The sequence below is a fragment of the Astyanax mexicanus genome, chromosome 15 (assembly GCF_023375975.1).
Source record: "Astyanax mexicanus isolate ESR-SI-001 chromosome 15, AstMex3_surface, whole genome shotgun sequence".
In the NCBI taxonomy this organism is placed as follows: Eukaryota; Metazoa; Chordata; class Actinopteri; order Characiformes; family Acestrorhamphidae; genus Astyanax; species Astyanax mexicanus.
This window is the reverse complement of record NC_064422.1, coordinates 27,093,404-27,106,284: the sequence shown is the minus strand read 5'-3', so window position 1 is coordinate 27,106,284 and position 12,881 is coordinate 27,093,404. Positions and strand designations below refer to the sequence as shown.

The following is a 12,881-nucleotide window of genomic DNA, read 5'->3' as shown; positions in this document are numbered from 1 at the left end:
TTTCATGCCTTTTCTCCTGTAAGGCAGCATCCCGTCATCTTCATCTAACACACACACACACACACACACACATATACACATACATCCTTCACGCTGCCTGCTCAAATCTGTCCAGTCCTGCTGTGCTCAACTTTCTAACAAGTCAGTAAAGAAAGGAAACTGGCGGAAACTCTGGAGTAGATTGAAGAGAGAGAGAGAGATATGAAAGAAAGAAACATGAAGCTTATAAAGGAAGATATGTTAATGCTGTCAGTTGAAGCCCAAACGTATGCTGGTTTCTGAGTGAAACGGTTTTTAATCGAGTTTGAGTGGAGGTCTCTCCTTAGGTAGCTACAGTGCGGGGTTGTTATTCAAGATTTAATATTTAATGGCACACTAAGGCAGGTTTGTGTTCCCATCAGGATATGGAGGAGGCCCTGGAGGAGGCCAAGGTGATGAATATGTACTGCCACTTCGCTCTGGGCATCGGCGAGCCCAGATATATGCCTGTGCAGTCCTGGGAGAGCCTCAACAAGACTCTACTGGAGGCACTCGACAGCTACAATGAAGTCAACGCAGCGATGAACCTTGTCCTTTTCGGGGATGCCATGTCTCATATGTAAGAATCTTTCCCGGATCTTTTCAGATACCTGCTGTGGCCAGATACACCACTGTATATGGACAAAAGAATTGTCTCTGTATAGAGAAGGCTTTATACTAGATTTCCAGGCATCACTGTGATGATTTGATTGCATATGGGTCACTCCACCAAATAGGTGCCATTTGCTTGTTGTAACTCTTCTAAATTAAACTTTTTAAATCTTTTTTCAACTCTATATCTATAATCTAATATCACCTATATTTAACTATTCAAAACATGTACTGATCAAACTCAGGCAGCTGTACTTAATTTTTAACAAGGTTTCTAATTCGAAGATGGTTACAAAATCACGCTCATGTGACATTTAAAAATCATTTAAAAGCAAGTCCACTCATTCCATTGATTTTCTCTCAAGAAAGTATTTATTTTAAAGAAATGGTTGACTGCATGTTCAAATAATTGTAAATTTACTACATTTTTGACGAACAAAAATCACTTCTGTTACTGGCACTCACTCCTGTTACTTTTTATGTTGTGAGTAACAGGAATTAAAGTAACAAATGCTAAAAGAGTTTTTAGCATAGAATTAGCAAAAACATGAAACATAATATATAATATAACATAATATAAAAATATTAGCTATGCTGATAGCATGAGGACAAACTAAAATGTGTATTTTAACTTAAATATTATGGATTTATTATAAAAAAATATATATTTTAAAGCGTAGATGGGATTTAGAGTCACACAACAATGCAAAAATATATATCTCTGAAGGAATTTATAGTTAGAGAGAGGGGACAGGTAATAAAGGCTATTTTTCAGTGTTCTAAGGTCAATGTACAAGACACTTTGCTTAGTAGTAAAAAGTGTTTGAGTTATTTTGTTGAGTGTGTATTTGTTGAAATGGCCTATTTAGGCATTTAGGCCCTACTCATTCCAGAAATATTAGATGTATTGTGTATTGTGCAGCCCTACCTGCTAATGAAACATTGCAGTGATGTACAGAACTATCCCAGCTGTGAGCTCAGTATGAGTGGGCACAAATTAGGAAAGAGTCAGGCTGTTTGTTTATGATATTCCCAGAGACAATGATGATGATGATGATGATGATGATGTTGATGCTGATGACAAACAGTTTCTGTTCTGCGCTCAGCAAAACAACCCTAATTCCCTTCCTCACACTTTTTTTTTCTTCACCTTTCTCGTGTGTTTCAGCTGTCGCATCAACCGGATCCTGGAGTCTCCCCGGGGGAACGCTCTGCTGGTTGGGGTGGGAGGCAGCGGCAAGCAGAGCCTCACCAGACTGGCAGCCTTCATCAGCTCCCTGGAGGTGTTCCAGATCACGCTGAAGAAGGGATACGGCATCACGGATCTCAAGGTCTAGCGTCTAATACCTCCAGCCGATACGAGACCACTCCGTCGGTGTATAAACAAGCGTAAATGACATGTTGACACAGTGATGAGAAGCTGTTGCCGTTTACCCTCTTGCTCTGTTGTTGCAATGTTTCTCACAGGACTGTAAATCCTTTGTAATGATGCTCCGGTCGTGCCCCGCCAAAGCCAAAACCAATAACGTCTGAATAATTAACGAGTTTACAGAAGGCCTCTTCGGCACCCAGTCATATTATGTGGCGCTCTAGCTCATCAGCTTTATGTCCACAGTATATTTCATCCCAGCTGTTCCTGAGAGACGCTTTCAGCAGACGGGTGGAGAATGGCAGAATGGCTGATGGGATGCTGTTTTGTTTTATTTTTATTTTTTTTTTCAGAGCGATTTGGGCGCGCTGTGCATCAAAGCCGGGGTGAAGAATATTGGCACGGTGTTCCTAATGACAGATGCCCAGGTTGCAGATGAGAAGTTCCTCGTGTTAGTCAACGACCTTTTGGCATCTGGTAAGCGCTGTCATGTACTCAAGCCTGCTGGCATTCGAGTCAGCTTTTTTCCTCTGCCAGCTATGAAGAGTGGAATAAAGCCCTTTTCTGGGATGGTGATGGATATGTTTAGTAATGTTATAGAAGCATGTTTAACTGGTTAGCTCGCTGAGTGAGTAGTCGGTACAGGCACATCTCAAGAGATTCTCAAGAAATTTAAATTCCCTTTAAAAAGGGAAAGTCATATATTAAAAATAGTTTCATTAAGTCACAGAGTGACTTATTTCACACATTTACAGCCAATGAAAACACAAAAGTCAGTATCTTAGAAAATTTGAACAATATATTATTAACACATAAATTGGCCTGCTGAAAGTATGCTGAAGAATAGTGGCTGTGGCACTGCTGAGGTGTTATGGAAACACAGGTTGCTTTGATAGTGGCCTTCAGCTCGTCTGCATTTTTGGTTCTTCTGTCTCTCATCTTACTGTTGACAATAATCCATAGATTCTCCATGGGGTGTAGGTTAGATGAGTCTGCTGTCCAATCAAGCACAGTGCTCATTTAACCAGATGGCTGCTGAAAGTGTACTGGAAAATTAAATCTGTATCTCAAGTTCTTTAGCAGAGGGAAACATAAAGTGCTTTAAACTTTCCTGACAATAACTTTATTAAATTAAATTAATATTAAATTAGGTAATAATTAAAGTTGATAAATTAACTTTTCAATAATATTTAGGTTTTAAGATGCACCTGTCAATACTGAAATAAGACTTAAAAGGTTGTTCTCTTAGTGTCGTCAGTATTTCTTAAAGCATCAGTCTGTATGTTTGGGGGATAGAGAACTCTGTTGAGAATGGGTTTCAACACTATAGTGTGGAACATTTATTTAAAGTTATCTTAAAATGTGCATTGTGGCGCATCCTTTCAAAGACTCTGGTGCGCTGTCTTTTAAAGTGCTGGCTCGCTTCAGTTATGAATTCAAATTCATTTACTTGGTTTAACAATGAGCTTGCAGTTCTGATTTCTCCATGCTCACAGTGGCTTAGGACTCTACCAGATACCATTTTTTTTTTTATAATTATATTTCAAATTTTTCCCCATTTTCTCCCTGTTTTTCACGGCCAATTACTCCCCCTATCACTAGTGATGCCCCAACACACCTGGAGAGTGAAGACTAAAACATGCTTCCTCTGATACATGTGAAGTCAGCCACCACTTCTTTTCGAGCTGCTGCTGATGCAGAATTGCTGAGGAAAGCGCAGCGACTCTGTTCCGGTACACCAGCTCACAGACGCCCTGCGCTGCGGACATCACCCTAGGAGTGATGTGGGGAAAGAGCGCCATCTACCCACCCAGAGGGAGCAGGGCCAATTGTGCTCCCTCTAAGCACCGGAAGCTTGATGGCAAAACTGCATGAGCAGGGGTTCGAACCTGGGACCTCCCGCTCATAGTGGCAGCGCTTTAGACCGCTGGACAGATACCAGTTTTTAGCATGAACATGTTGGTCATATGTCTTTGCAGAGATGCTTGCAAAAGCGTATTGGTCCCATATATTAAACTAGTTCCTCTCCACACCCCACATCTGAGAGAATGTTCCCAACACTGTTTATTTAACTCAAGACCTCCTAATGTGTTTTCTTTCACTTCATCACTCCTTCTCTCACAGGTGAAATCCCAGACCTGTATCCTGATGATGAGGTGGAGAACATCATCAATAGTGTGAGGAATGAAGTGCGTGGCCAAGGCCTTCTGGACAGCAGGGAGAACTGCTGGAAGTTCTTTATTGAACGCGTCCGCCGACAGCTCAAGGTGCTGATTCCAGTTTAACAGTCTGATATCCATGCTCCGTACACAGCTGTGTTACTTCATTGCTGCTTTAATGAACTCTGGTGAAAATCCAGTTTAACCTAATTGAGAAATTGTAATGCACAGTGAAATGAGTGTGTGTTAAGTGCCAGACTATGCCAGAGGGAGCTGGAACGGGGAGGTAATATCTGAAGGCTTTAGGGCTGGAGTTTAAGGCAGCTTCGGGGATAGTTGCATCACCCCTTATATTGAGTACACAGTGTAGATTTGATACAGAAGTATTAATCATTGTGAGATACGTGTGGAAGGTATATACATAAATACATATTCATATTTTTTATGTCATAACCCTATTTTCAAAACCACAACTAGCCCTCTGACAAGCTTTGACCAGCCCGCATGAGATTGTTGGTAAATTAGAATGGAAAAGTACTTGTGTGTGTGTTTAATTTGTATATTACGGTAGCCTCGTGCACAGAGGCTCGCGCTTCTCCTGCAGAGACTGAAAATGGAACAGAAACTTTTTTTACAGCTAAATAAACATGATTTAACCATGTCTAATCAACAAATATGCACCAGAAAAACAAAAGAGCAACCTGAGAGATCAGTGTAACATTTTAGAAGTATTTGTCCTATAAAGTAAGCTAAAATGGTTATCAAATGATACCACAAAAGTCTTGAAGAACATTGTTAATTGTATTTATTATGTATGTTTCTAGTAATAATACTGAAAAATAAGACAAGAATGTGTTTTACGTCCTTTAAAACATGAAAACCAAAGGGTTATTATATCACACCACTACATTTTTAAAGTTATCTTTTTCATGTATTCAAGATATATGTTTCAATTGATATTGCTGCATCATTTTTTGAGTAATACTCAGGTAGAACAAATATAAAAATGCATTTAAAGTAATGCTGGTCTTATGAAGAACTTGATATTTTGTTAAATATTTATATAATTGTGTGCTCAACATTTTCATTGTATTGCTATAGTGATTCATTTCCTGTTCTTTATCAAGTTTAAATGATGCTGGTCTTTGGAACAGAACATGGTTGCTAGACAGGTGCAGTGGTGAAAATGTATGGCTTTGAACGTAACTCGGGTGGTTGCTATGGTGCACCATTTGGTTGTTTTACCCCACTCATGCCTATTTTTCAGGTGGCTCTATGCTTCTCCCCAGTGGGCAGCAAGCTGAGGGTGCGCAGCCGGAAGTTCCCAGCGGTGGTGAACTGCACCGTCATCGACTGGTTCCACGAGTGGCCACAGGAGGCATTGGAGTCTGTCAGCCTGAGGTTCCTACAGGAGGTGGAGCACATTGAGGTGAGAAAAGCTCAGGATCATGCTGTGGGATGCCCGTGACATAATACACAAATATCAGAGCTCAACTACGCAGTAAACAGAGCTCACTGCCATAAAAAAATAGTTTTGAAACACTGTAGATGTAGATGTAACAGAGTGTTTGAGTGATTGACAGCTGAGCTTAACAGTGTAGTAGTGAGGGGTGTTATTCAGCATGGTGCAGTCACACTGCAGCCTACAGCTCCACTGATCTCTGAGTGAGAGAGAGAGACGCTCAAATTCAGCTGCTAATACAATTCAGTGCTGAGTGCAATTTTTTGGAAGTCAGGACGCCTGGAGTCATGACGAAAATAATTAAGCTGCACACGCTGGTGTAAACCCGCTCTCTGCTTTTTCACATTTGGAAGGAAACTAAATGACGAGCAGAAGCCGTCGCAGAGACACCCCCGGCAAGACGCTGTTCCTCTTACAAATATAGAGTATATATTTTATTTATTTATTTAATCAGTTTCATTTTAATTCCTCCACATCCAGCCAGAGGTAAAGGACTCTGTGAGCAAGTTCATGGCCTACGTCCACGTCAGCGTGAACAAGACCTCCAAGGACTACCTGGCCAACGAGAGACGTTACAACTACACAACACCGAAGTCCTTCCTGGAGCAGATAAAGCTGTACCGCAACCTGCTGGCCCTCAAGAGGAAAGACCTCACCATGAAGATGGAGCGCCTTGAAAACGGCCTGCAGAAGCTCAACAGCACCTCTGCTCAGGTGAGTCCACTCTTATACTTTTCTAAAACAAAGGTCATTAAAGATCATTACATAATACAACTAGCTTTACATTATCTAGTTACATATAACAGTAAAGGCACTGGCTTCTTAAATGACACAGAACCACCGGTGATTTTGAGCTTGCATTCCTCACTCCTATATGTTAAAAATTAATACTGTTTTTTTCGCATTATGCTCCAGATTATAAGGCACATTATGCAATCCTAGTAAAGAACAGGGGTGTCACCATCTTTTCTTCTAATTTAGCAGGTCTCACTGCTGGGTGGTTTTGAGGGGGAGGTTACTAAGTTAAGTAACGCTAAGTAAACAAAACTGTAATTCTTAAAATATAACACTTACTTTCAAAATCTAACGAGCACTGAATGTTAATCTACTCAGCTTTCTCTCCTGAAAACTGTTTATTTGGGTGAGTAAAGTGCTTCCGTCTATGTACAGTAAGCATAGATTCCCAAATTTCTCCAGCACTAAAGGCTAGAGCATTAGCAACATTAGCTCTAATGGCGCCCAACAGCGCTACACTGAGGAACCCTGAGTGGCAAACGTTTAAAACCAGGTTACAGTCCGATGATATACCCACCTCTGAAGAGCGAAAGAGCTAGCGCTTAGTGCGGTTAGTGGTTTATGCTGCTCCAGCAGTGCTAGTCGGTGTTAGAAGCAGGCTACAGGCCAATAAAACCCATTTCTGAGCAGCAAAAGAGCTAGCGATGAGCATTGTTAGCGGCTAATGCTAATACAGCTCCAGCCTCGGTGCTTCGATCTAAACTGAAACTCCTGTGTAACGCTGCACTTCAGTAGAATAGCTTTACTGCTCCTTACAACCTGACTGGTAAAATTCATACATAAGGAGCATTGGCTTAAAAGGCGAATTGATGATTTTTGGGAAAATTTAAGGATTTTAGGTGTGTGTTTATAGTGCTTTTTTTTTTCTTTTTTGTTCATTAAAAGGATAATATTTAAATGAAGCAAACATCACAGGGTTTAATGCTGCTAAAACTGACTGACCACCAAATAATTGTATAAAAGCTTATAGGCAGTTGATTTTAAGTAAAAGTGAAAAAAACATTTTGGTCATTATTTCTAATAGAATCTGTCAAAATATTGGGAGGAATGTTTTGAGGCTCTGACTGGTCCTGTGGACTAATGCACTGCCACTGTGATCCGAGGTTTGCCGGTTCAAATAACGATCATGTTGCTTGCCATCAGCACATTTGGCCTTGCTCACGTGTGTCTGAGGATGCATGTGCTAGTCTTAACCTTTCTGACGGGGCATTGCTAGTGGTTGGAGGAGTCCAGCTGAGTGGGTGTGGTAAACGGCCTAGCAAATGGTGGCAAAAAATGGGGGTTGAAATAAAAAATAAAACTGAGATAAATGTCATCATTTGGCAAAGTCAGTAGGATTTTCCAAAGGTAGAAAATATTTCTGTAGAAATCGAAGTGTCAACTCAAGCTTTTTACTTCAAGTAAAAGTGTAAAAGTACTGGTTTCAAAACTACTTTAAGTGCAAAATTAAAAGTAATGCAGGATGAAAAACTGCCATTAAGAACAAAAGCTTAGGCCTTGCAACTGGAGTCTATAGTGCACAATGTTATATTAAACTGTTAATGTTGAATAATTTAGAATGCACTAGACTCCCTGATTCAGCTGTGTATATGCCCATTAAAATGAATGCATTTCAGTCTAAATATATTAAAGAAGCCTAGTAGGACATTTTGCTTGAGTTCTCTTGAGTCTGCTATGTTCTTGCTGGAGTGTGGGCGTGATGTGTGCAGGTGTGATGGATCGCGTATAAACCAATAGGGTGTCTGAATGGAACATGATTATACTTCTCATCCAAACACTATCAAATTCACTCCCATCTGGATGGAGAGATTTATCTGAATTCTGGAACGATGAAAAGCCAGCATGAAAACAAGCTGAAAAGAAATTGGAGTAATGAGGATTTTTTTTATTTAAGGAATATAAAATTCAGATAATTGTGTGAAAATGTAAAGAGTAGAAGTAAAAAGTCATTACAATAATCAAATCCAGTGAAGTATAAATAACTGAAATTTCTGCTTGAGTAAGCTAACAAAGTATTACTTCATTGCTTGACACCTCTGATTAACATTTAGTAAAAATCAGTGAGTGTTTATAAAATTTAATTGGACACAAAATAGATAATAGTAATTGTTTTTGACAAGCTTGGTGTAATACAGCTTGTTTATTTATTATATTATATTCATCACTGACATGCCAGATCTCATGAGACGTTTCAATATGCCTTTTTTTAACAGTGCTATAGTATTAAAAAAAGACAGACACATTTTAAATTGTCTACTACTTTCTATCTCTGTCCAATTGACCTTCTGCTTTTCTGTTCCTGGATCTTGTCTTTTTCACTGTGTCTCTGTCTGTCAGTCAGTGTATCTGTTTGTCTGTATTTTCTATTTTCTATGGTCAGTTTAAATTTTGATTGTTGTCCTTGTCCTTCTCCACCGAACTTATCAACATCTTTTTTTGCAGTTTTTTGCAGACGTTGTTCTTCTGCATCGCTCAGCACTGTCCACATGAGTGCGTGCTCGTGAAATCATTATCAGTAATCTTGATCTCGGAGAAAAATGCAGTGGTCATCAAGTATCCACTTAAGAGGATGGTGCAGTACTTTATTACCCTGTGAATGTCCCCATTAAAAGTACGAGACTATAATTCTTTGCTAAAATCGCGGCTCGTTTATATTCCCAGCGTTCGTTACAGGAGCCTCAGTAGTGTGCTGTTTTACCTGACTAGCCTCTTACTGATTTAGATTTACTGCTTCCTGTTTGGCCACTTCACGGTGATACAGGTCTAGTAAAAGGACAAAAGGAAGCATAGCGAAATTAACATCAGCACCCTTTTCCTGGCACAAGCCATTTTCTTTCAGATTACTGTGTAAAGAGACGGGACAGAATGGGCTTTAATTGGTTCTCTTTGGAGTTGCCCCATTACTGCTCTGCTTTCCTTTCAGCCATTAACTCTCCCTGTTGATTGCATGAAAAGGATTGGATCAGATCATGTCATTGCTGTAGTGTGCTTCACACATGATGTGCATTTTAACAGCGGTCAGGAGGGTCTGCGGAATAAATTAATGACTGAACATCATCCTCACGGAGAGATTAAAAAAATAAAAACGAGTGTAGCTCGTGTGTAGTTGTGTGTGTGCATAAACTTCACGAGGTTAATAATATTTGACGATCCCACTAGAAGAGCTGCTGTGACTGTGACTTTAGAACATTGTTAGCTCCAATTATTATCCTCCTAAACGTTGCCTTGCTTTGCTGCTGGTTAATTTCAGCGGCTGCTTGTGTAATGTTCCCTGCGTTGAGAGCTGCTCTCTGGTCTCTTCTGAAGCAGCATTTGTGTGTGTCAGGGCTAGAGACGGGTGGGTGTGATTCCCAGAGGTGTAGACCTGCTGAAACACTCTTTTCATTCCAGACTAATGGCTTCGGGGCTGCATCCTGGGCCCCGCTACGTTTTCAGTGGATAAGCAGTTGGAGAGCTCATTTGCTCACATAGATCGCACTCCTAGAAGAGAGGAGGAAGAAAAAAGAGAAGGAGCCTGATTTGAAACTTCTGAAACTTCTTCTCGTACACGCCCAGACCTTCTGTGTTCTATTGTGCTAAAAGAAAGAAAGAGAGAGAGAGAGAGAGAGAGATAGATGAGATCGACGCCCACAGCAGCAGCAGCAGCCTCTTTAGATTAACAGCCCAGTGGCCGAAGAGAAGTGTTGTTGGCGAAGAGAAGAGCCAGCAGAAGAAGAGCCACATACAGGAGTAAGAGCTAAAGCCGTGCAGCTATAAGAATAAGAAGCAGGTGTTAATGAGGCTGGAGGTTTATTGGTGCTGCTCAAACTGCTTTATTGAAGTGGGACCGCTGCAACATATAATTAGCGGATATTGATGCAAACTAGACAGTCCCCACCCACCCACAAGCAGCAGATCACTTCTGGATGTTTGCCAGGTTGCACTTTATTACAGCTGTGACAGCTTGTGAATCTCCTGACTGAACCTGGTCATTGCTTTACATTGCTTAAAACTGGAAAAACCTAATCTTTTATGTGAGGAGAATCAATACTGGATTAATGCATTAAACAAAACTTTAGTTCCTAAATATAGTTTTAAAAACAAGGACGAATCTTAAGGAGCTGTACTGTCTAGTGACTTTGAATTTGTTTTTTTTCAGTACTAAGAACGTTCTTGACAAGTTACCTTGCTACTCACAAGAACACAGGAATGGAGGATACCAGTTGAGAAGTGCTGTGTACTTGCTATTATATTAAATAATTACACTGTAGACTATAACAATAAAATTATATTGTTTTTTTTTTGTCTTTCTAATTGATCACTGTTATCCAAAGATAACCATCTTAGCTAAGGCTAGCACAGGAGGGTAAACAAGCCTCCGAACATAGCAGTATGAATAATCATTGTTTGTATTAAATGCTAAACTAAGATTTGAGTATCTATAGTACCTATTTCTCACCTCACTTTGTTCTGCCATTCATAAAACATTTAGTCTGTTAGTGTGTGTTGTGCTGGCATGGGTTTATCAGACACAGAAGTGCTGTTGGAGTTTTTAAACACTGTGTCCACTCTGAGTGTGCCATATCTAGCTGATCCACCTTATACAGCTCTGGGGAAAAAATAAGAGACCACTTAAAAATTATGAGTTTCTTTGATTTGACCTAAAATATAATCAAGAGGAAGATTGATGATCACAAGCCATCAAATCAAGCTAAACTGCTCGAATTGTTGCACCAGGAGTGGCATAAAGTTATCCAAAAGCAGTGAGTAAGACTGGTGGAGGAGAACATGCAAAGATGCATGGAAAAAAAAAATATTCCACCAAATATTGATTTCTGAACTCTTAAAACTTTATAAATACGCATTTTATGTCTGAAAGAACTTTTTTGGTTATTTCAGACATTTTACATTTTCTGCAAATAAATGCTCTAAATGACAATATTTTTATTTGGAATTTGGGAGAAATATTGTCTATTGTTTATAGAATAAAACAACAATGATCATTCATAAAACCTAAACCTATATATAGCAAAATCAGAGAAACTGATTCAGAAACTCAAGTGGTCTCTTCATTTTTTTTTATTTTTCCGGAGCTGTAGATTGTAGTATGTGTTGTTCGTCTATTGGTCTTTCATCAGTGATTACAGGATGCTGCTCACAGGATGCTTCCCACATGACACTACTAGTGAACGATTCTCAGTCCAGCAGTGTCTCTGAGGAGTTTAAAACCTCCACCAGCACTGCTGTGTCTGATCCAATCACTTATACCAGCACCATGTCAGTGTCGTGGCAGAGCTGAGAATGACCCACCACCCATTTTATAGTTACTCTTTGGTGGTCCTGTGTTGTCCTGAACATAGACAAACAGGGTTAAGGGTGGAAGATATAGTATGTAGAGAAACAGAAGGACTACAGTCTGCTCCTATATTATTCTCAGCCAGTGGAGCTAAAAAATAAATAATGGATGCAGAAGGAGTTGGTCATAACGTGCTTAACATTTCTTAAGTTTTCATGCTCAGAACTTCTTCCACCATAGTGTGAAAATGTTTAACTCGGGTCATTTCGGATGGATGTGCTTTGATGTAACTCCATCGTCTGCATGGTGCAGTCCCCGTGCAGAAAGCCACATGTAGCTCAGCAAGCGCCTTCTCTTCGGATGAAGTGGGGATCATTACGGCTGTTTCATGTAGTTTGGAGAGTAAAGAGGGAGAAACTCAGATGAAGAGGGATTTAAGTGTGGTTTCTGACTGTGCTTTGCAAGCAATTAGTACTCCATCATCTCTACCTCCTATTCATCAGTTTAATTACCCACATGATAGCAACTTGATTTTGTGTGTGTTTCGCCGTTCCGCTACCCCGAAGGCGGTTCGTCCCAGACGTCTCATTTTCTTGTGGTTAATCAGCTCATTTGGAAGCTAAAAAAAAAAAAGTCTGTTTTTGATTTCTCTCGTACAACCTTGAGAAGAGTTGAGATTGCAGATGAAGTTCTTGTACGGCGCTCATCTGACTGTTTGTTCGGTTTAGTTGGTGCATCACGTTGCTTCAGATTGTTGCTGACGACAGTTGCAGAGCTAATTGCTCATTCCTCGTGTTTCTCTGTTTCTTTCATTCCAATTTTCTCCTCTGATTGACTTTTCCCTCTCTGACAATGTTTGCCTGAAAACGTCAGCAGCAGTAACATAATGAGGTCCTGTGATTAGAAAAGCCTCAGTCTGTTAAACTATCCACATCAATCATATCTATGCAAACAGTTGTTCGTGCTATTGTTCTTGCCCGGGAGAGATGTTTTTATTTATCTATTAAGAATGACAGCATACGACAGGCAGCGTACTCATTCCTCGGATTAAAATCCGACTCCAAAACAAAAACAAATGATCTGTTATTTATAAGCTGGAGCTGGAGATGCAATTAGATGATAATGACAAATTCATTACGTTTTTTAGTCAACGTTCATGACTAATATAGCTTATAGCTTACAGCATATGAA

The 12,881-nt window shown here is 39.9% G+C and overlaps 1 protein-coding gene across 1 annotated transcript in view; it reads left to right on the top strand.

Moving 5' to 3' along the window:
• The window catches only part of dnah9 (dynein, axonemal, heavy chain 9), a 163,885-nt gene that overhangs the window by 84,258 nt on the left and 66,746 nt on the right, over positions 1 to 12,881 (top strand). The window contains exons 44-49 of the mRNA XM_022668867.2: positions 402 to 598; positions 1,799 to 1,961; positions 2,353 to 2,476; positions 4,124 to 4,266; positions 5,426 to 5,587; positions 6,101 to 6,334. Of these exons, the coding sequence (XP_022524588.2) occupies positions 402 to 598; positions 1,799 to 1,961; positions 2,353 to 2,476; positions 4,124 to 4,266; positions 5,426 to 5,587; positions 6,101 to 6,334 (1,023 nt within the window). The remainder of the gene's footprint in view (positions 1 to 401; positions 599 to 1,798; positions 1,962 to 2,352; positions 2,477 to 4,123; positions 4,267 to 5,425; positions 5,588 to 6,100; positions 6,335 to 12,881) is intronic.